At 39.4% G+C, this 21,681-nt stretch overlaps 1 protein-coding gene across 4 annotated transcripts in view; it reads left to right on the top strand.

Annotated features, from left to right (window-relative positions):
* The window catches only part of LOC104106275 (BEACH domain-containing protein B), a 54,116-nt gene extending 36,254 nt beyond the window's left edge, over nt 1–17,862 (top strand). For 3 of the 4 annotated variants that reach the window (XM_018774198.3, XM_009614779.4, XM_018774199.2), the window contains 15 exons: nt 1,626–1,741; nt 1,885–2,346; nt 2,468–2,681; nt 3,894–4,115; nt 4,215–4,688; nt 4,763–5,104; nt 5,188–5,637; nt 5,721–5,767; nt 5,856–5,949; nt 6,144–6,350; nt 11,682–11,807; nt 11,896–12,267; nt 12,346–12,577; nt 14,679–15,444; nt 17,433–17,862. In XM_018774198.3, the coding sequence (XP_018629714.1) occupies nt 1,626–1,741; nt 1,885–2,346; nt 2,468–2,681; nt 3,894–4,115; nt 4,215–4,688; nt 4,763–5,104; nt 5,188–5,637; nt 5,721–5,767; nt 5,856–5,949; nt 6,144–6,350; nt 11,682–11,807; nt 11,896–12,267; nt 12,346–12,577; nt 14,679–15,376 (4,056 nt within the window). In that variant the 3' untranslated portion in view covers nt 15,377–15,444; nt 17,433–17,862. Of the gene's footprint in view, nt 1–1,625; nt 1,742–1,884; nt 2,347–2,467; nt 2,682–3,893; nt 4,116–4,214; nt 4,689–4,762; nt 5,105–5,187; nt 5,638–5,720; nt 5,768–5,855; nt 5,950–6,143; nt 6,351–11,681; nt 11,808–11,895; nt 12,268–12,345; nt 12,578–14,678; nt 15,445–17,432 lie in introns of those variants that run through there. The other variant, XM_033658698.2, reaches the window with a different exon arrangement.
* Nucleotides 17,863–21,681: the final 3,819 nt, after the last annotated feature.

Raw genomic sequence — 21,681 nt, forward strand, 5'->3', positions numbered from 1 at the left:
ATAGTTGAGTGGAGACTAGGCTGACTTGGCAGCTGACATGGAAAAAATGGAGTGGGTCAGTTGCCACGTTGGCCATCCGTTAGGGTTAGGGGCAATTTCATCAAGTTTGTTAACGGTAGGGTGGGTTTTGTACGTAAAGCGAAACGGAGGACAAACGTGTACTATTTACAATAGTACAGGGGTAATAATGGCCTTTTTCCCTTGTTTGAATATACGTTTTTTTTAAGTACAGGATTTTCATCTGGCAAGTTACCCTTGATAAAGCCCCTTTCATGTGGCAAGTCTCCCCTAATGAAGCCACAACATCTCCACTTCTTGAGTAATTACCTTTTTCTCTCCTTCTGGGTAAACATACTTATTTGTACCCTAGGGAAATTTACCAATGCCCTTGGTTTCTCCTCTGTACTCTGATCTCCCACTTATTCTTGTGTCCTTATTCTGCTTGAAAGGTTTTAGATTTTTTCCGCTAAAGTTCTTAGCGTTCTATATTTTTTTGGTACACCCTCGAGAATGAAGAATCAAATAAAATCAATAACCTCATCGAACATGCTAAGCGTCCTATATTTAAAGTTATTGGGTCTTGTAAACAAGGTATAGTGGAATGGATATAAAGGATTCACTGTTCAAGGAAAGTTTTCTTTTCTTTTTTTATGGTATCAAAGTTCGGTCATTGTACTAGAAAATCTTCATCTCTTCATTGTTTCAAGATAACGCATTGCTGAGTTGATCTTGTGTCACCACGGAAGGAGGAGAAAAATGAGCTGGTGTACTCAACTTGATTTTCTAGCTTTCATTTGCAAACTGAAGTTGCTTCACTACCTTGAATTTGAGTGGACATGTTGAAAGCCAAGAGAACTAAGGTGTTGAATGTCAAGAGAATTAATTGTTACGTGTTAGAATATCTATGTTAATGTTATGCAACTTCTTCAGCTGTGTCAGTTGAAATTCAGGTAATTACGAAAGTTCCTTAGGTTGAACTTTCCTTGTTTCTTGTGGTCAACCTGAACTCCCAGATAAGGATCCCTCTTATATGCCGTTTACATCAAATTGAAGTCGTTGCTTCTTGCTCTTTTACAGTTTTCCTGAACTTTTTGTTGTCTGAAGTCTTTCTAGTACAACAACCCAGTGTAATCCCACAAGTGGGGTCTGGGGAAGGTAGGATGTACGCAGCCTTACCCTTACCCTGGAAGGGCAGAGATATTGTTTCCGATAGACCCTCGGCTAAAGAAGATGGAAGAAGCACCGATAGCAAGTAATAGCAAGACAATATATTTAGAAAACGAAATCGAAGATAGCAATAGAGAATATGAAAGAGGTACCGATAGCTGTCTGAAGTCTTTCTAGTGGCTAGCAGTTATTATTTGTACCGTGGAAGCCAAGTACTTTCCCGACAAGTGATAAAGACTTATTTCTTTTGCCTGTAGTAAGGAAATTGGACCATATTTCTGTTTGAAAACCAGCTTCGTTGTTGGCACACTATAAGATGCTGGTCGTTGGTAGAGAACATTGGGTCATTAATAAGATGGAGGCTTTATGAATTTATCCAATAGAAGTGGAATGTTGTTTTTGTTGTCTCATTTCTTGTTGCAAGTGTATTAAACTTGATTTTTCTCTATTGGCCACAGTATCCAGCCAGCAACACAGAATTTTCTTCAGAGTTCTTAGAACTAGAACATCTGAAAGACCTTGGTTCTGCTTTACTTGATGCCCTCCAAGGAGAACCTGATGAGAAGCAATCGAGGTACTGCAGATATAGTTTGGCTTTTTTATAGGTACCTGATGTTGCAGCAGTTTATTGGCTGGCCTTGCCAAATTGATGAAGTTACCACATCGCTTCCACTGCTTTCAATTTTATAAAAGCTCTTTTTGTTTCTCTCTTTCCAGGTGTCATGTTTCCAAGCAGCCTGTCGTTAATGAAGATGAGAAAATTGACAATGAGTGGTGGAATTTATGTGACAATCTTTGGAATGCTATAAGTGAGATGAATGGCAAGGGACCAAGCAAGATGTTACCCAGGTCCTCACAGTCAGTAACACCATCACTTAGCCAAAGAGCCCGTGGCTTGGTAGAATCACTGAATATACCAGCTGCAGAAATGGCTGCAGTTGTCGTATCAGGGGGAATTAGCAATGCTTTGGCTGGAAAACCCAACAAGCCTGTTGATAAGGCTATGCTTTTAAGAGGGGAAAAATGTCCAAGAATTGTATTTCGGTTGATTATCCTATATCTTTGTAAATCATCGCTTGAACGAGCATCTCGATGTGTACAACAGGTTATCCCCCTTCTGCCTTGCCTTCTGACTGCTGATGATGAGCAAAGCAAGAGCCGCTTGCAGCTTTTCATTTGGTAATGCTTCATAATTCATTTATCTTTCCTATGTCTCTTAAATTATGTGGTATTGTCTGGCTTCTTTCTGGCTTCTCATTTGTATTGACAAGATATGACATTCAATTCAACACATGTTTAGGGCATTACTCGCAGTTAGGTCTCATTATGGGGCGCTGGATGACGGGGCTAGATTTCATGTTATAGCTCACATGATTCGAGAAACTGTCAATTGCGGGAAATTGATGCTAGCTACAAGTATTGTGAGCAGAGATGATTCTTTAGAGTCAGGGAGCAGTACTAAAGATGGAAGCACCATTCACAATCTGATTCAAAAGGATCGTGTGCTTTCTGCGGTGCGTACTTTGCTATATAACTTAATATTTTGTACTTTAGAGTTAGGGCATTCTGGTGAGTACATGCATGAAAGTTGTGAATTCTGTTATTTCTCCCACCATGACCACTTCATAGTCTTAAGAAATTTTTTTTGTTCCCTTTTTCAGTAGTCTCCCTGACCTTTTTTTTTTTTGTATCTCCTACTCCTTGGATTGGCTTTTAGTTGAAATTTTCAAATTCCATTTATGTACTTTTGTTCCAGGGAGTTTCCATACTTGCTGGTTTGTTACCAATAGAATGGTTGACCTTTATTATGAAAATAAGTTATTGTAAAAAGTGGACACAATCCCTGCGTCCAAATTTTAATACACAAAGTAGGGACACTTATAAAAGAATGCGGTTCTCTAATCTCTACAGAGAGCAAGTCATCAACACTGACTGGAATCTCACGTGTTCTACAAAATGTAGAGAAAACAAGGTCAGAGGAATGGACAATATAACTTATAATAAGTTGGGATACTGGACTTGAGACGCCGGAATGCTGGATAAAGTACTCCTAATTGATTTCTCTTTTCCTCCTTTTGACAAGTTACCTCTTTTCCGTCCTACTAATCTCTTCTCAACTCTCTCAGTCGTTGCTTTCCTTATTGCTTGGTCTTTATGATACACCCCCAAAGGTAAATCCAAATAGGTGATTGGGAGGGATACTTTTCAGCTGGGGAGTGCTGCCGAGTACTAAACATTACTCACCTCGTCAGGTGGAATTATTTCACATATGTTTAGGGTTATCCTCTAGTCTGGGACTAATTGAAAAAATTACAATGTGTTCCTCAGCCTAAGGAGCTAATCCTCATCAGCCTGATATAACAAGTGTGTTCTCTGCAAATAACAATTGAGACACCTGAATGTTGTTTGAGAAAGCCCCTGAAAGAACTTCCAATTACCGCTCTGTCCCTCGTTTTTGCTGAGTGCCTCAGTGACCAAAATGAACAGCTATTATTCGTTAAAACTAAACTGTTGACGACTTCTGTTCTAACACTTAAAATGTTGGGGCTTAATGAAACCGGAAGGTGGCCATCTATGTTAGTCTAACATTGGCGGGACAGTATGTGGTTAGAATTTTCTTTGTCGTGAGCTTGTTTGCAGAAACTTTGCTTCTCTTTTTTTCTTTTCGGTTTTTATTTTTTCACTTATGCTTTATGCCTAGTGAAATTTCTGTCCATCTTGTCCAGTTTGCTGATGAAGTAAAATATGTCAAGAGTTCAACAGCAGATAGGACCATGCAGTTGCATGAGCTTCGTGTTAGGTTGGATGAAACTGCAGTTGCAGATTCCAACCAAAAGAAAGCTTTTGAAGATGAAATGCAGAGCAGTTTAAATGTCATTCTTGCCTCCGATGACAACAGAAGGAGTTCTTTCCAACTAGCATATGATGAACATCAGCAAATAGTTGCTGTAAGTATAAGAAATATTGTCACTGGCTTGTTGCTTCTATGCTTCCCACATCGAGCTTTTCATAACAGTGCTTAACAGTTTAGGTTGTTGCTCTTATAGGGTAAATGGATTCACACTTTTCGCTCTCTCATTGATGAAAGGGGTCCTTGGTCAGCTGATCCATTTCCAAACAGCACAGTAACACACTGGAAACTTGATAAAACAGAGGATGCATGGCGTCGCCGACAAAAGTTGAGACGGAATTATCATTTTGATGAAAAGCTTTGTCGTCCTACCTCTACCACTCCTAGCGTTGAGGCTCTTAATCCTTTCAATGATTCCAAAGCCGGTTTTGCAGCACATATTCCTGAGCAAATGAAGAGGTTCTTGCTGAAAGGGATAAGGAAGATTACGGATGAGGGTTCATCTGAATTGAATGAAAGTGAGAGCGAACTTAGTGGGCAAAAGCCTGGCCCGGAGGACTTGTCAGATAGACAGTATTTGGAGGTCGTAAAAGAGAGTGGTGATCTGAAGGACATTGCTAAGGAAGACTTAGATTGCTCCTCCACGCAGATGGAATCAGAAGATAGTGAGGTAAAAATTTATCTCTACATCTAGATAAAGCAAAGAACTAATTCAGCATTTCTAATGCTTGGATTTATTTTCAGGTTCTCATGTCAGTCCCCTGTGTCCTTGTTGCACCAAAGAGAAAGTTAGCTGGACATCTAGCAGTGAAAAAGAAATTTTTGCATTTCTTCGGTGAGTTTCTGGTCGAAGGTACAGGAGGGTCATCCGTTTTCAGAAACTTTGACTCTTCTGGGAAGTTTGATGTCAACAAGTCTGATCAGTTAGGGGGACTCCAAAATCACAAATTTCTCAAGTGGCCCATCAGTTTTGATTTAGATTGTGAGAGAGGAAGATCCATTAATAGCATTGGTGCTGTTAATAATGATGCGCATCAAAAGCATCCTAACAATATAAATCGGCACAGGAGATGGAGCATCTTCAAGGTATTGGAGCTGAAGCTGTTCTGTAAGATTTAATTCATATTCTTTGTCCTAAATCTTATCTTCTCAAACGTTTCTCATTGTAGGTAAAGGCTGTCCATTGGACTAGATATTTGCTAAGATATACAGCAATTGAGATTTTCTTCAAGGATTCCACTGCTCCTGTATTTTTTAACTTTGCGTCGCAAAAGGATGCCAAAGACGTTGGAAGCTTAATAGTTATAAACAGAAATGAAAGTATGTTTCCCAAGGGTTACAGGGACAAGGCTGGAGTTATTTCCTTTGTGGACAGACGTGTGGCATTGGAGATGGCAGAAAATGCTCGAGAACGTTGGAAGAGGAGGGAGATAACAAACTTTGAGTATTTGATGATCCTGAACACTCTTGCTGGTAGATCTTACAATGATTTGACCCAGTATCCCGTGTTCCCTTGGGTTCTGGCTGATTATTCTTCGGAGACTCTTGATTTTAACAAATCTTCGACCTTTAGGGATCTTTCAAAACCTGTTGGAGCACTGGATGTTAAAAGGTTTGAGGTTAGTCAATACTTATTTGTTGAGTAAGTTCACATATAATTATAGCTCTCTGTTTGTGATACAATACCAGTTGACCTCTGCAGGTCTTTGAGGATAGATATCGTAACTTCTGTGACCCTGATATTCCCAGGTAATATTTGAATTTTCGTCTTGGTATATCCTTCAAAATGTAACCTTTGATATGGTACATGATGTGCAATCATTCTTGCTTTAAACAGTTTTTACTATGGTTCTCATTACTCGAGCATGGGAATTGTGCTATTTTACCTCCTGAGGTTGGAACCTTTTACAGCCCTCCACCGTAATCTTCAGGTACTTGGAGTATTGCTCATACTATTGATCATTGGTTTCTATAGTTTATAGCTAAAGTTGTCTAATCCTTTAGTGATTCATCTACCCGGCAGTGTCGAGATTGATTGTGTTTTTGAGTTTGTGTCTTCTACCCAGGGTAAAGTTTTTATCGAATAATAAAAAAAAATTGTCTTCTTTGTTTTCTCAACTTTTAGGGTGGCAAATTCGATCATGCTGACCGGCTTTTTCATAGCATTGGAGGAACATATCGGAACTGCCTTTCTAATACAAGTGATGTGAAAGAGTTGATTCCTGAATTCTTTTACATGTCAGAATTTCTGATCAACTCAAACTCATACCATTTTGGTGTCAAACAAGATGGAGAATCAATAGGTGATATTTGCCTACCTCCATGGGCCAAGGTATGGTCTCATTGCATATTTCTACTGAAGGCGTGGTTTAAGTTTTTCTTCAGCTGTATGATGAGCGCTTGTATCCCACTTGAGGGGGAAATATGAAAAATGCCTAAGAAAGGGAACTGGAAGCAAATTATAAGAGGTTCTCTATGCCTATAACCAGACTCCAGCCCAACACAGATGATTGCTATAGCATGTTTTTGTGGGCTATCATATACAAAAAGCTCTCCTGATATGCAGGGATTGGAATGAAGACCCATTTCAAAGAGGATTTAAATCTTCAAATTTGTGTCTCCAGTGTATAGATGTTTAAAGCAATGAGTGGCATAATACATGTGTCTAATAACCCCTTTGGATGTGCCTATATACCCGATGTAACGTGTTAGATATCTCAAAGAGATTCCTTAAAATGTAACTAGTCAATTGTTCACGTATGGATTAATGATTGATTTTGCGGGTAAGAGAGCAAGGTTAACCAAAAGAGTTTCTCTGATAACATGTGAGAGTTTAAGCATCCAGCTCAAAACATTAAAATAGTGGGTGGAGTAGTTTAGGACTTTTCTAAACCTTTCTGATGCTCCTGTACATCCAATGTTGGGCATGGAATATATCTATAAGGGGATTTATTATATGGATGATGCCTGCAAATCTAAGAAGTATGGCTGGGTTAGGAAAAAGTTTAGTTTCTTCTACTCTTTGCATTAGTCATCAAATAACGATGTCAGGTGCTCCTCTCCTCTAACTTGGAAGTGAGCTTAACTGTTCTAAGGAGAATCAATTTTATATGGAAAGGAACTACTTTTGGCTTTTCTCGTTTTTGTATTTCGTTTAGAGGTATGAGAAGGCACGGGAGAAAATATGTTATTGATATTGGATGATAAATACAATACAAGAGGTCCCTATTTATAGCTATACACTACAAGGAGATATTACTCCTCTTCCAATGTGGGACAAGACTACACTATACAATTCTATAAACTAACACTCCCCCTCAAGCCGGTGCATACACATCATATGTACCGAGCTTGTTACACATGTAACTAATACGAGAACCAGTAAGAGACTTAGTGAAAATATCTGCTAGTTGATCATTCGACTTTACAAACTTTGTAACAATATCTCCTGAAAGTATTTTTTCTCTGACAAAGTGACAGTCGATCTCAATGTGTTTAGTCCTCTCATGGAACACCGGATTTGACGCAATATGAAGAGCAGCTTGGTTATCACACACTAGTTCCATCTTGCTGATTTCTCCGAACTTTAACTCCTTGAGCAACTGCTTGACCCAAACTAACTCACACGTCGCCATAGCCATGGCCCGATATTCGGCTTCGGCGCTAGATCGAGCAACTACATTCTGTTTCTTGCTCTTTCCACGAGACCAAATTACCTCCTACTAGAACACAATATCCAGACGTAGAACGTCTATCAAAAGGTGATCCTGCCCAATCAGCATCTGTGTACCCAACAATCTGCTCGTGGCCTCGATCCTCGAATAGTAATCCTTTGCCTGGAGCTGACTTTATATACCGAAGAATGCGAACAACTGCATCCCAGTGACTATCACATGGAGAATCCATAAACTGACTTACAACACTCACCGGAAAAGAAATGTCAGGTCTAGTCACTGTGAGGTAATTCAATTTGCCAACCAACCTCCTATATCTCGTAGGGTCTCTAAGAGGCTCCCCATGTCCAGGCAGAAGCTTAGCATTCGGATCCATAGGAGAGTCAATAGGTCTGCAACCCATCATTCCAGTCTCCTCAAGAATGTCTAAGGCATACTTCCGCTGTGAAATAACAATACCTGAGCTAGACTGAGCGACCTCAATACCTAGAAAATACTTCAATCTGCCCAGATCCTTAGTCTGGAAGTGCTGAAAGAGATGTTCCTTCAGATTAGTAATACCATCCTGATCATTACCAGTAATAACAATATCATCAACATAAACCACTAGATAAATACACAGATTAGGAGCAGAATGCCGATAAAACACAGAGTGATCAGCCTCACTACGAGTCATGCCGAACTCCTGAATAATTGTGCTGAACTTACCAAACCAAGCTCGAGGGGACTGTTTCAAACCATATAGTGACTTGCGCAATCTACACACACAACCATTAAACTCCCCCTGAGCAACAAAACCAGGTGGTTGCTCCATATAAACTTCTTCCTCAAGATCACCGTGGAGAAAAGCATTCTTAATGTCTAACTGATAAAGAGGCCAATGACGTACAGCAGCCATGGACAAAAAGAGACGAATAGATGCTACTTTAGCCACGGGAGAGAAAGTATCACTATAATCAAGCCCAAAAATCTGAGTATATCCTTTTGCAACAAGACGAGCCTTAAGCCGATCAATCTGGCCATCCAGGCCGACTTTGACTGCATAAACCCAACGACAACCAACAGTAGACTTACCTGCAGGAAGAGGAACAAGCTCCCAAGTGTCACTCGCATGTAAAGCAGACATCTCGTCAATCATAGCATGTCGCCATCCTGGATGAGATAGTGCCTCACCTGTAGACTTAGGGATAGAAACAGTGGACAAAGAAGATATAAAAGCATAATGTGGTGACGACAGACGATGATAACTTAAACCGACATAGTGGGGATTAGGATTAAGTGTGGATCGTATACCTTTGCGGAGTGCAATTGGTTGACTAAGAGGAGACAAGTCCGCAGTAGGTGCAGAATCTGATGCGGGGCGTGAATCACCTGGGCCTGATGTTGGATGTGGACGACGATGATAAGTCAAGAATGGTGGAGCTGCAGAAGGTTGAACTGGATTATGTGGAGGAACTGGAAAATAGAAAACAGCTCAGATCGATTTTTTATCAAAAATATCCAAGTGCACCTGGAATAATCATCAATGAAACTAACAAAGTAGCGGAATCCTAAGGTGGAACTGACCCGACTAGGACCCCAAATATCTGAATGGACTAAAGTAAAAGGTGACTCTGCTCGATTATCAAGATGTCGAGGGAAATGGGAGCGGGTATGCTTACCAAGCTGACATGACTCACACTCTAGAGCTGACAAGTGAGATAAACCAGATACCATTTTCTGAAGTTTTGACAAACTGGGATGTCCCAACCGTTTATCTAATAAATCTGGTGAATCAGTAACAGGACAAGTTGTAGAAGGAAGACAAGATGTGAGTCCATGTGATTTAGCAAGGATAAGGTAATAAAGTCCGTTTGATTCACGCCCGGTACCAATGATCCGCCCCGTACTGCGTTCCTGTATAAAAACATGGTCATCAAGAAATAAAACAGCGCATTTAAGTGATTTGGTTAAGCGACTAACAGCTATGAGATTAAAAGGACTATTGGGAACATAAAGGACTGAATCTAAAGGTAAGGAAGGAAGTGGGCTTGCTTGACCTATTGCAGTTGCCATGGTTTGAGACCCATTGGCCATTGTGACTTTTGGAAGAGATTGAGAATACGAAATAGTAGTGAAAAGAGATTTGTTACCAGAAATATGATCTGATGCACCTGAATCAATGACCCAAAACTCAGAGGATGAAGATTGGGAGAAACAAGTCACGCTATTACCTGTTTGAACAACAGAAGCTATCTCAGACGATGTCTGCTTACATGCTTTATACTGAAGGAACTCAATATACTCTGCTAAAGAAACCATCCGACTATTCAAAGCATCGGTCCCCATGTCGCTACAATTTGTAGTAGTAGCTGAAGAAATAGCTTGAAAAACACTGTTTACAGCAGGAAAACAGAACACTGTTCTGCGCCGGAACACTGTTCACGCCGGAAACACTGTAGCTCGCCGGAAAATTCCAAAGTTGTCGGAATTTGTTGTAACCAGGATGGATAGACTCGGAATTCCTTTGTGAGCAAGCTGTCCTGAAGAAATATTTTCAAAAAATGGCCAGAAAAGTCACTGTTCACGCCGGAACCCTCGCCGGAAAAGTTGTTTCCGGCGCGTGGAGGAGCGTGGCGGCTTTTCTGCCGGATAAAATTTCAAGGGGTTGGTAGTCGGAGGGTGATTTACCTGATGGTGGTGTTGGTTTTAACACAACACCGACAGAAAGTGACTTTCACTTAGACAAGCCTTAGGTCACCGGAAAAATTACACTATGACTAAGTTTTTTCTTCCCGGTTAACGCTGGAATGACGCACAACGATCTTTTCTCACTAATGCTCTGATACCATGTGAGAAGGCACGGGAGAAAATATGTTATTGATATTGGATGATAAATACAATACAAGAGGTCCCTATTTATAGCTATACACTACAAGGAGATATTACTCCTCTTCCAATGTGGGACAAGACTCCACTATACATATCTATAAACTAACAAGAGGAAAGGAAAAAAAAATAGGCCCTGAAATGAATCATTCGAAAACCATAAATCGATATGTTGAACTGTTGGTACAAATAGAACAGAGTTTCTCATGGTTCAGTTCAACCTATTTATATTCGTAAGTCAACCCTACATCCATGAAAAGGGTCTTTGTCATGTGAAACATATATAAGAAGGGAATCTAGAGATGGAGTGTGAGTGATAAAATGGGAAAGTTGTCAGTTTTGCTGGATGGAACTAGTAGTCTTTGGAGAAAGCAATAGAGAAGAGCAGTTTGCAGCAAAGGTGCAGTCAGAATTGTGATATTTCAGTTCCTACTATTTAAAATGATGCATCCTGGAGTATCATTTTAAAGTAGCAAAAATGTGCTCAATCCATCATAATTTGGTTTCAAATTGAGTTCATTAGTTTGTTATGCACCCAAACAACTTCATGGAATTTTGGCTTTATTTGTTTCTTGTCTCTTGGCTTTAGAGAAATGGGAAAAAAGCCATAGACCCTGAATATCAATCATTTGAACACCGTAAAATGATATTCTCTGTTCGTGCAAATAAAGAGGGGTTTATCATGGTTCAATTTACTGCTGTTGAAGGCTCATTTGAGGCACGCTTATGCCCTGAAATCGGTTAAAGTCAGGTTGTGCGCTTCATCTCGCGTAAGTGGCGCTTTATTTAAGCTCTTAACAGCATAGTCAAGGGCGCGCTTAAGCCTTGTAGCGAGGCGCAAAACATGTTGAGTGCTTCTCGCTTAGCGGGCCCTTCAGAGTCGTCATCAAGGCTCTAAGGCATACTTTGCTAGTGAACATAATCTTGAGGAGGCGACACTAAAAAATTGATATTTCGCTTTATTGTAAAAAAAATTCAATTTCTTTGTCTCCAATCAATTTGTGGAGCTAACCTTTGTGATGTTCTTTTTTTCTTCTTTACTATTTAATGTATTTTTAAATGCATGTACAGGGTTCTCCTATTTTCTTTACTATTTAATGTATTTTCAAATGCATGTGCAGGGTTCTCCCGAGGAATTTATTTGTAAGAACAGAGAAGCCCTTGAAAGCGAATATGTGAGCTCAAATCTCCACCACTGGATTGATTTGGTGTTTGGTTACAAGCAGCGGGGAAAACCAGCAGTTGAGGTATAGGGAATCAGCTTTAACATCAATTAATTCTAGAACCAGTTGCAGGTTTTGAATTCACTGAATTTTTGGAGATATTGTCATACAGGCAGCAAATATTTTTTATTATTTGACATATGAAGGGGCTGTGGATCTGGATACCATGGATGATGAATTGCAAAGGTCGGCAATAGAAGATCAAATTGCCAACTTTGGTCAAACACCAATTCAACTTTTCCGGAAGAAACATCCTAGAAGAGGACCTCCAATTCCAATTGCCCATCCTCTACGATTTGCTCCTGGTTCTATTAACCTAACATCAATTGCTTCATGCGGAAGCAGTTCTTCGTCAGCTACTCTGTATGTTAATGTGCTGGACTCAAACATTGTCCTTGTGAACCAGGGCCTCACCATGTCTGTTAAGACATGGGTGACCACTCAGTTGCAATCCGGTGGGAACTTCACCTTCTCTGGCTCACAGGTAAGTTTTAGAGCAATAACAAGGTCAAGCATTATGATTAGTTAGTCAGCTTTGAAGTCATTTTTAACTTTCATGCAGGATCCCTTTTTCGGGATTGGTTCTGATGTTCTTCCCCCTCGGAAAATTGGGAGTCCTTTGGCTGAAAATATTGAGCTTGCAGCACAATGCTTTGGAACATTATCAACAACATCTGAAAATTTTTTGATAACATGTGGTACCTGCGAAAACAGCTTTCAGGTTATATCGCTAACTGATGGCAGAATGGTGCAGAGCGTTAGACAACATAAAGATGTTGTGAGCTGCATTGCAGGTAATTTTCATGACTGAAATATGTGGCAACTTGGTTGGAGCTTCTCACTAACAAATCTACACACTGAGTGTCTCGAAAAATGAAGTAAGCTGAGAACCTATATGAGATGAGAGCTGGAAGCATGAATTTTCTAAATGATTCTTGTCATGGGATAGTAATTAGGAACTGAGAGCATTGACATTAGACTGACTTAGCAGTCCAGAAAATCCTGTTGTTGTTCGAAGGATGTAAAGTACAATTCTTGTACTTGGCATCTTCTATAAACCAACTATTAGCCAGACCTTCCTGGCATTGGATTACTTATCCATTTAAAATTGCAGACCTCTGACTTGTCTAATTGGGTGCTTATAGTATCTTTCTGTTGAAAATTTGTGCAAAGCGGCATGTTAAAAAATGGTAAATAAATATATTATGGAGGAGCAAGTTGAGCAAGTAATTTTCATAATACTTCTGTCTCCTGATTCTTGATCTCTTGCTTAGCTTTTTCCATTTTTTTGTTTCATAGGAAACAAGCAAAAATGGAAAGTAGGGCTTCTCATCCTATAGTTAAAAATTGTTTTGAATTCTGGGGAATGTGCAAAACAACTGAACAGCTGTTCCGATATTTTATCATCACATCTTGTCATTGTCATCTATCCCAAGCTTCTTGATTTCCCAATTAATATTTTTCTTCATAATGCACAAACCATGTAATGTTAGTCTCCACCCTGCATCTATGTTAAATTATATTGATCCACAGAGGGAGTAATAGACTCGGGAGATTTCTAAAAAGTGAAATTGCATATTTTGGGAATAAGGACTTTAAAGTAAGAAGGCAAAGCTTTTATCGCACCTGATAAAACAGTAGTTATACATTCTCATGTGTCCAAGCCTTGATGGACAGAGTTACATGATATATGTGCTGGTGGGAGGTAACAGGTACCCCGTGGCATTTGTCGAGATTAGGAAACAATAGTTATACTACAATCCTTATTTGCTTATAGTGCAGTGAATCAGTTAGGAACTGAGAATTTTTTAACTGGATAGTAACATTAAATATGTGGAGGTTGAGTATTTATATGAGAACACGCTAAGTTATTATGCCAAAGTTGAGGGGTGTGTTTCCTATCATGCCGGTACAGTTAATTAACAAATTTTTGACGTTGAAGAATACCAAAATATCAAACACTTGTGGTTCAATCTTGGCAAAGAGGAACAATCAACGTGGAGTAGAGCTCGGTAACTATTGAAGGCAGTGTATTTATCTGTGAATATTTATTTCCATTTTGTTTATTCCCTCTAAGAGGCGGTAAGAATGATCTCACATGATGGACAATATTCATTACTAGGAGCAGGATAGGGCACAGTTCTGAAACTTTTTCTTGTTTTTGGTCCTTGGCTTCCTCTACCAAGAAAAAATAGTCACCTTCTGAGTGTTAAATTGGTATCTCTTTGTTTGATGACTTTTAGATCTTTACCAACTGTCTAGGATGAAGATTATCGAAGAGTAACAGTTATAGCCTCGACAGTTGATGCGAGTCTTACAGAGTTTGCAATAAGCATCCTACCCATCTAAAAAGAAAAAAGGAAACTTCTCAATAAGCAATCCTCTTTTCTATCAGTTGGAATAAGTTTTGGTCTTGTTAGTACGTTGATTTTGAACCTATTGCTTTTCTAGGAGTATTTTGACCTTATCATAGATTTACCTGCCAGTAAAATATAGAGAACGTTTAATATTATTATTATAATGATTATCATCACTGTTATTTTATATATATTTATATTATTTTTCACTTTTATCTTTATTTCGGCACGATGATGACATGAATTGAGCTTAAGTACAGAAACATGGTCAGTGAGGATTCATATATCTGTCCCCAACTTGTTGGGACTGATGCGTAGTTGTTGTATCCTGTCTTTTGTAGAGAACTACATTTTTGTATAGGTTCTCTACTTTTTGGGTATATTTCTTGTATACAGGAGTTTTCTTTTTCCAACATCCGTAAAATTATTTTCTTTATCAAAAATATATTGTCTGGTTACGTCACTGGAATGATATATTTCTTAGTTATTCTATATTTTGCAGTAACGCTAAGTTCTGAACCATTTTTAATTCTTGCAGTTACATCTGATGGAAGCATCCTGGCTACTGGAAGTTACGATACAACAGTAATGATCTGGGAGATTTTTCGCATTAGAACCCCTGAAAAACGAGTAAAGCATACTCAAGCAGAGATTCCTAGAAAAGATTGCATCGTTGCCGAAACCCCTTCCCATATTTTGTGTGGTCATGATGACGTTATTACGTGCTTGTATGCAAGTCTTGAGCTTGATATAGTTATAAGTGGATCAAAAGATGGAACTTGTGTTTTCCATACGCTACGGGATGGGAGATATGTTAGATCCCTACGGCATCCATCTGGCAGTCCATTGTCAAAGCTTGTTGCATCACGTCATGGGAGGATTGTTCTTTATTCTGATGATGATCTTAGTTTGCACCTCTATTCTATAAATGGGAAACACATTTCGTCTTCAGAATCCAATGGCCGCCTGAACTGTCTTGAACTGAGTAGCTGTGGTGAGTTCTTGGTTTGTGCTGGAGATCAGGGGCAGATCATTGTACGTTCTATGAACTCACTTGAGATTGTGGGCAAGTACAATGGAATCGGGAAAATAGTAACTTCACTAACTGTGACACCAGAAGAATGCTTTATTGCTGGGACCAAGGATGGAAGTCTTCTTGTTTATTCGATAGAAAATCCTCAACTTCGTAAGACTAGCTTTCCGAGGAATTCAAAATCCAAAGCTTCTGTGACATAGCGAATTTGCAGTTCTGGGCTGCAGTGTAAATTTAACAATATCATCACTGAAGGTGATGCCGAGTTGAGGTATGCTTCTAGGTCTTTCATGGAAAAAAAGTTCATATGGTTTGAGCCTATTGTTAGTTTCCTGGCAGTGAACTATTAGGTATGAGTTAATTTTCCTGTTTCTTTCCTTTTTATTGTTGCTGCCCCTCTAAGGGTATTTACTGTACTGATCTTTATTTCATGTACTCCATGCTCTGCCCTCAAGAAGCTGCACTAGATGCAAGCTTGAGCAAATATCTCAACCTAGAAGCCATAACAGATGCTTCACCAGGGGAACCTAATGATTACGTATCAACCCAAAATCCCTCTACAGATGAACATTAAAATGTTAAATTTGGAATTGTTTTGCGAAACAACTTAACAACATGTTAAATTGTTAATTCCCCAATTGAACAGTGTTGGTCATTCTTTCAAATGTTAATGAATAGCAGATGGCCTTGCCTGCTAGGGGCTTGTATATTTATTTTGCTATGTGTCTCCAAGGGTTAAATGGAGAAGTTCAACAATATGCAGTAGGGTCCCACCAAAGGTTTAAGATGTCAGTTTGCAGGATAGAAAATTGACGTGTCCCAGTTTATTTTCATCATTCGTTTGATCTGTGAGTAGCAAAATGATTCTTGTAAACAGTTTGTTAGCGTGCTTAGCCAAGAGTAAGGGTGGCAAGTGGGCCGGTTCGGGCCTGCGGGCTGGGAAGGGTGGCAAGTGGGCCGGTTCGGGCCTGCGGGCTGGGACCGTTAGGACCGCTAGAGGTGGGCTCGTGCCGGTCTCGTGGGCCGGTTCTTAGCTGGGAACTGTTAGGACCCGGCCCGTTTGGCCCGTCAAGAGACCGGGGCCCAACGGGCTTTTGAAAAAAAAAGAGCTGTTAGGGGTTTAAAAAATAGCCATTTAAGCCCCCAAACTTTTTATAATTACACTTTTTTCCTATTTTAAACTATAAATACCCCTCATTCTTTCATTTTCTTGCAAAATCAATATCAATCTATCACAATCTCTCTATAATTTTCTTCTATACTTGCTACTATTGCTTACTTTATTCCAAAAAATAGTCAAAAAATATTGAGGTTACAATTTGTGAAAAAATTGTGAAGTTGGGGATATTAGCACCTCATTCCATAGGGGGGAGGAAGACTAAGAAAGATATTGCCATGTTTTTTATTGCTATAATAAAATTACAAGGCATTGCTTTGTATATCTTTTTACAATATTTTTGTCTTTAAATTTGAATTAAAAAATTAGGTCACAATTCTATAATAAATTTACAAGGCATTGCCTTAGATATTTTTTTAAGATCTTTTTGTCTCTAATTTCTATTTAATTTTTTTTTTAAAAGCACTACTTAGCCGTTGGGCCCACTTAGCCCACCGGCCCCGGCCCATTTAGCCCGGGACTATAAGTTCGTGGGTCCGGTACCGGGCCGGTTCCTACAAAAAGAACGTTTAGCGTGTTTATTTAAGGCCTGGGACCGTGGCCCACTAGGCCCATTTAGGGCCCGGCCCACTTGCCACCCCTATAGCCAAGAGAAGCAGTGTTGCTGCAAGTCGGGGACATGAATTGGCAAATTTATAGCAACTCTAAAGATCACATATAGCAAGACGAAGGCATTTTTCCTAGGAGTTTTGAGCATCAATCTCCAGATGGATGTCGTGCAATAACATCTTGTTCCAGAGCCATACTAGGGCACGGTGCATCTTAATTTGGACCAGACTAAATAATCAAACTGATGAATCCCAGTGTAGGTGGAATTACCTGAGATGAGGGTATGGAAGTGGTCTGATTATTTCACTTGTTAAGAATTGTTGCATTTATACTCAAGATCCTGCTCTTTTGCAACTGAAGTGTCCTCCCTTTCTAAATCCCAATTCTTAAATGTAGTACCAAGTACTTGTATTGTTTACTCTTGTTGTCTAATATAAATGGCGGTTTTATGTTTTTCCCAAACATCATTTTCCTGGATGTTTGGTTTTGTCGTCTGGTAATAACCTTCTTGGTTCATTTGCATTGGCGTTCAGGGTGAAATGAAGCACATTAAGTCTTCAAGACGGAGACGAGCTATATCATTGGAGTAGCTGATTGGTGTTTCATTTTTTGAAGAGGAAAAAATGGATCTTTCTTCAGTAGTTATTATAGCAGTGCCCTCTAATTGCTGTATCCGTGGCAGGATTCTTTGAGCCTCAACTTGTAGAATGATAAAGAATGGCAGAATATAGCACCATCAAAACATGCTGCTTGCGATGGAAGCAGTTGCCACCGCCTAATGTACAGCATTTTGTGCACATTTTCTTTGTGATAGGCCTCAAATGTTGTATTAAGTGATAACAGTAATCAAACAGCATTGAAATTAGCACCAAATGGGTGTTCCGCCCCAAATGGTTTTTGTATAGATGGGCTTCACACCCTTATAGGGAGAACTATATATTTAATAGAAATTCATTGATGATTCGCCTGTTTGTCTCCATTTTGTTGAACTTTATAAGAATTTGTGAACTGAGATCCAGTTATTAACTCAAATGGTTCCTGTCTTTTATAATTTCCCTATCGGATACTTACAAACAAATTAGAACGGATCATTGAGTACCAAAATTCATTTTAGCAACAACTCTCAGAGAGTTTCAACATCATCAATAATACCAAACTTTAGAAAAAGTTGTTCATAGACTTTATACTCCCTAGATCGAGTTCCCCCCCAGAGTATTTTTCATCAGTTCAGACCAAATTCAAAATATGAACAACTTTTTATAAAGTCAGACTGATCTCTTTTTATCAGACTGAACAACAGTATTCTAGTATTTTTCATCAGTTCAGACTTTATACTCCCTAGAGAATGGGAACCTGACTGGAAATAATATTCTGGCTATGCAAATAAAAAATTTCGAGGGGGGTTAGTGAAGCAATTTTTGTTATGACGGTATGTTGGTGCCCAAGGTATACCAATAACATAGGTTCATAATCTTGTGGTCCAGGTAACTGGGGAAAAAAAACTGTTGCTGAAGAATGGAGTTGTCATAACCCAAAATCCAATTAGTCGTGATAGCCCTACTCAACCCGCTAGACAAATCAACTTTCAACTATCCAATTCCAATAATAATTATTAAAGCAATTTAAGTAAATAAAGATCTTAATCTTATACAATCCCCAAGAACTGGTAGTACAAATCATGAGCTTCTAAGAATATAATTTACAAAGTTGATATGAAGTAAATACATCTTCAGTTTGAAAAGTACATAAACCGAGTTTTTATAATCTAAGGCTACCATGAACAAAAGGTAGCAACCATAAGAACGCAGGTACATCTTCAAATCCGGCAACCCTCGAGCACAGAAACAACAGCAGCCAACATCTACACGCAATGTGCAGAAGTATAGTATCAGTACAACCGCCCCCATGTACTGAGTAGGTAACAAACCTAACCTTAGGTTGAAAGCAGTGACGAGCTTTTACCAAGGTCGTGTCCGAAACTAATAGACCACAACAGTCCATAACATCGTAAACAAGTAAGACCAAAAGTAACTCAACAATCAAAACATGATTTCTGAAAATAGTTCTGCCTTTCAAGTGCATCAATGAAAACCCAAATCGTTTACCGAAGTTGCCAAAAATATGAATAAGTTTGAAAATAATTATTTTTCCAAAATCCTTTTAATAATAAATGAGATGTTTCATTTTCTTTTTAGATAACCCGTGTAAAACAAATACATCACTATGCACATCTGTCAGCATGTGTGAGAATCATGAATGATGCGATACTGTATAGCATGAGGAAAATACATCTCTATGTATATATGTCATGTGTGCATGTCAATGCGATGCAACTCAGTGATAAAATCATATGCATACTCTCATGGTATCATTTCACTCAGTCCTCCCAATCACTCGATCCTCCTAGTCACTCAGTCCTCACAGTCACTCAGTCCTTACATTCACTTAATCCTCCCAATCACTCGGCACTCGCACTCGTCACTCGCACTCAGTAGGCACCTGCGCTCACTAGGGGTGTGTACAGACTCCGGAGGGGCTACTTCAGCCCAAGCGCTATAATCTGCACGGACAACTCACGTGCTGCACGGACAACTCACGTGCTATAATAATATCCGGATCTGCACGGATAACTCACGCACTATCATAATATCTGGATCCGCACGGATAACTCACGTGCTATAATAAGCCAATCTGGCATGCTGCGGCGTGCATCCCGATCCCATAATTATCCTCACAATCAGGCCCTCGGCCTCACTCAGTCATCAATCTCTCCAGTCTCTCTCTCATGGGCTCACAATGTCATGAAAATAGCCCAAAATGATGATATGATGTATCAATAATTAACATCAGAGACTGATATATGATATGTAATGTCATGAATATGACTGAGTATGAATTTTTAATTTAAAATAAATAATTCAAAGCAATATGACCTCTGTGGGTCCCAATAATACTGGCACCTAGCCTCAACATGATTTTTAATATGCTTTTCAGCTCAATTTCTTTAACACATAAAATCGCATGGAAAATGCCAAGATTATTTAACTACAAAATTCCACAAAAACAATTATGTCATAATTTCTATAGTGCACGCCCACACGCCTGTTACCTAGCATGTGCGTCACCTCCCAACAATTCATATAATACATATATTCTGGGTTCATACCCTCAGCTCCAAGATGAGAAGAGTTACTTACCTCGAACAAGCCAAATCCAATGTCGAGCAAGCAAGCAATGCTCCAGAAATTTCATTCTGCGCATATCAACTTCCAAACGGCTCGAATCTAGTTACAATTAATTTGATTCTGCCCACAAAAATTATAGGAATTAATTCCATATCAAAATACTAATATTTTCCAAAAATCCGAAATTACGCCCCAAAAATCACCCATGGGGCCCACATCTCGGAACCCGACAAAAGTTATGAAATATGAATGCCCATTCAACCACGAGTCCAACCATACAAATTTTACTCAAATCCGACATCAACTCGACCCTCAAATCTCCAAATTAAACCAAGAGAGTTTTTACAATTTTTCAATTTAATTCACCAATTAAATGTTAAAAACAACCATGAATTCGGGTAATTTAACCAATATTGAGTTAAGAACACTTACCCCGATGTTTTCTCTAAAAATCTCCCAAAAATCGCCTCTTTCCGAGCTCTAATCCGTCAAAAATGGAAAATGGGACGAAGTCCCATTTTCAGAACTTAAATTCTCTGCCAAGTCATTTGCTCTACGTGATCGCAAACATTCCCACGTGATCACGAAGAACAGTTTGCCACAGCCCATATTTAACTCTACACGATCGCGAACTTTCCCACGCGATCGCGATGCACAACATCAAAGACCTACGCGATCGCGGGACCTAACCACACGATCGCGAAGAACAAACGCGTGATTTCCATTTCTGTCCATTTCCTCTACGCGAACGCGGCCGTCGTCACGCGTTCGCGAATAACATACTTCCACAGCTACGCGATCGCAGCCCTCTTTGCGTGATCGCGAAGAACAAAAGTTGTCACTGTCTCAACAAGCGTACGCGATCGTGGTTGCCTTCACGCGATCGCATAGAACAATTTTACCTCTGCCCAAACAAGCCTATGCGATCGCGGACCTTCTCACGCGATCGCATAGAAGGAAACCAGTGATAGAAAAACCAGCATTCTTTAGTTGAAATGCCAATTCCAAAATTGATCTGTTAGCCGTCCGAAACTCACCCGAGGCCCCTGGGACCTCAACCAAATATACCAACAAGTCCTAAAATATCATACGAACTTAGTCGTGTCTTCAAATCACATCCAACAATACTAAAAACACGAATCATACCCCAATTCAAGCCTAATGAACTTTAAAATTACAAGTTTCCACAAACAACGCCGAAACCTATCAAATCACGTCCGATTGACCTAAAATTTTGCACACAAGTCATAAATGGCATAACAGAACCTATTAAAATTTTCAGAATTGGATTTCGACTCCGATATCAAAAAGTCAACCCCCCGGTCAAACTTCCCAAAATTTCAACTTTCGGCATTTCAAGCCTTATTCTACTACGGACCTCCAAATAATTTTCCGGATACGTTTCTAAGTCCAAAATTACCATACGGAGCTACTGGAATTATTAGAATTAAATTTCGAGGTCATTTATACATAAGTGAATATCCGGTCAACTTTTCCAACTTAAGTTTTTAATTATGAGACTAAGTGTCTCATTTCACTCTGAAATCCTTTCGGACCCGAACCAACTAACCCGATAAGTCATAAATCAACTGTAAGG

This window comes from Nicotiana tomentosiformis, chromosome 4 (assembly GCF_000390325.3).
Source record: "Nicotiana tomentosiformis chromosome 4, ASM39032v3, whole genome shotgun sequence".
NCBI lineage: Eukaryota > Viridiplantae > Streptophyta > Magnoliopsida > Solanales > Solanaceae > Nicotiana > Nicotiana tomentosiformis.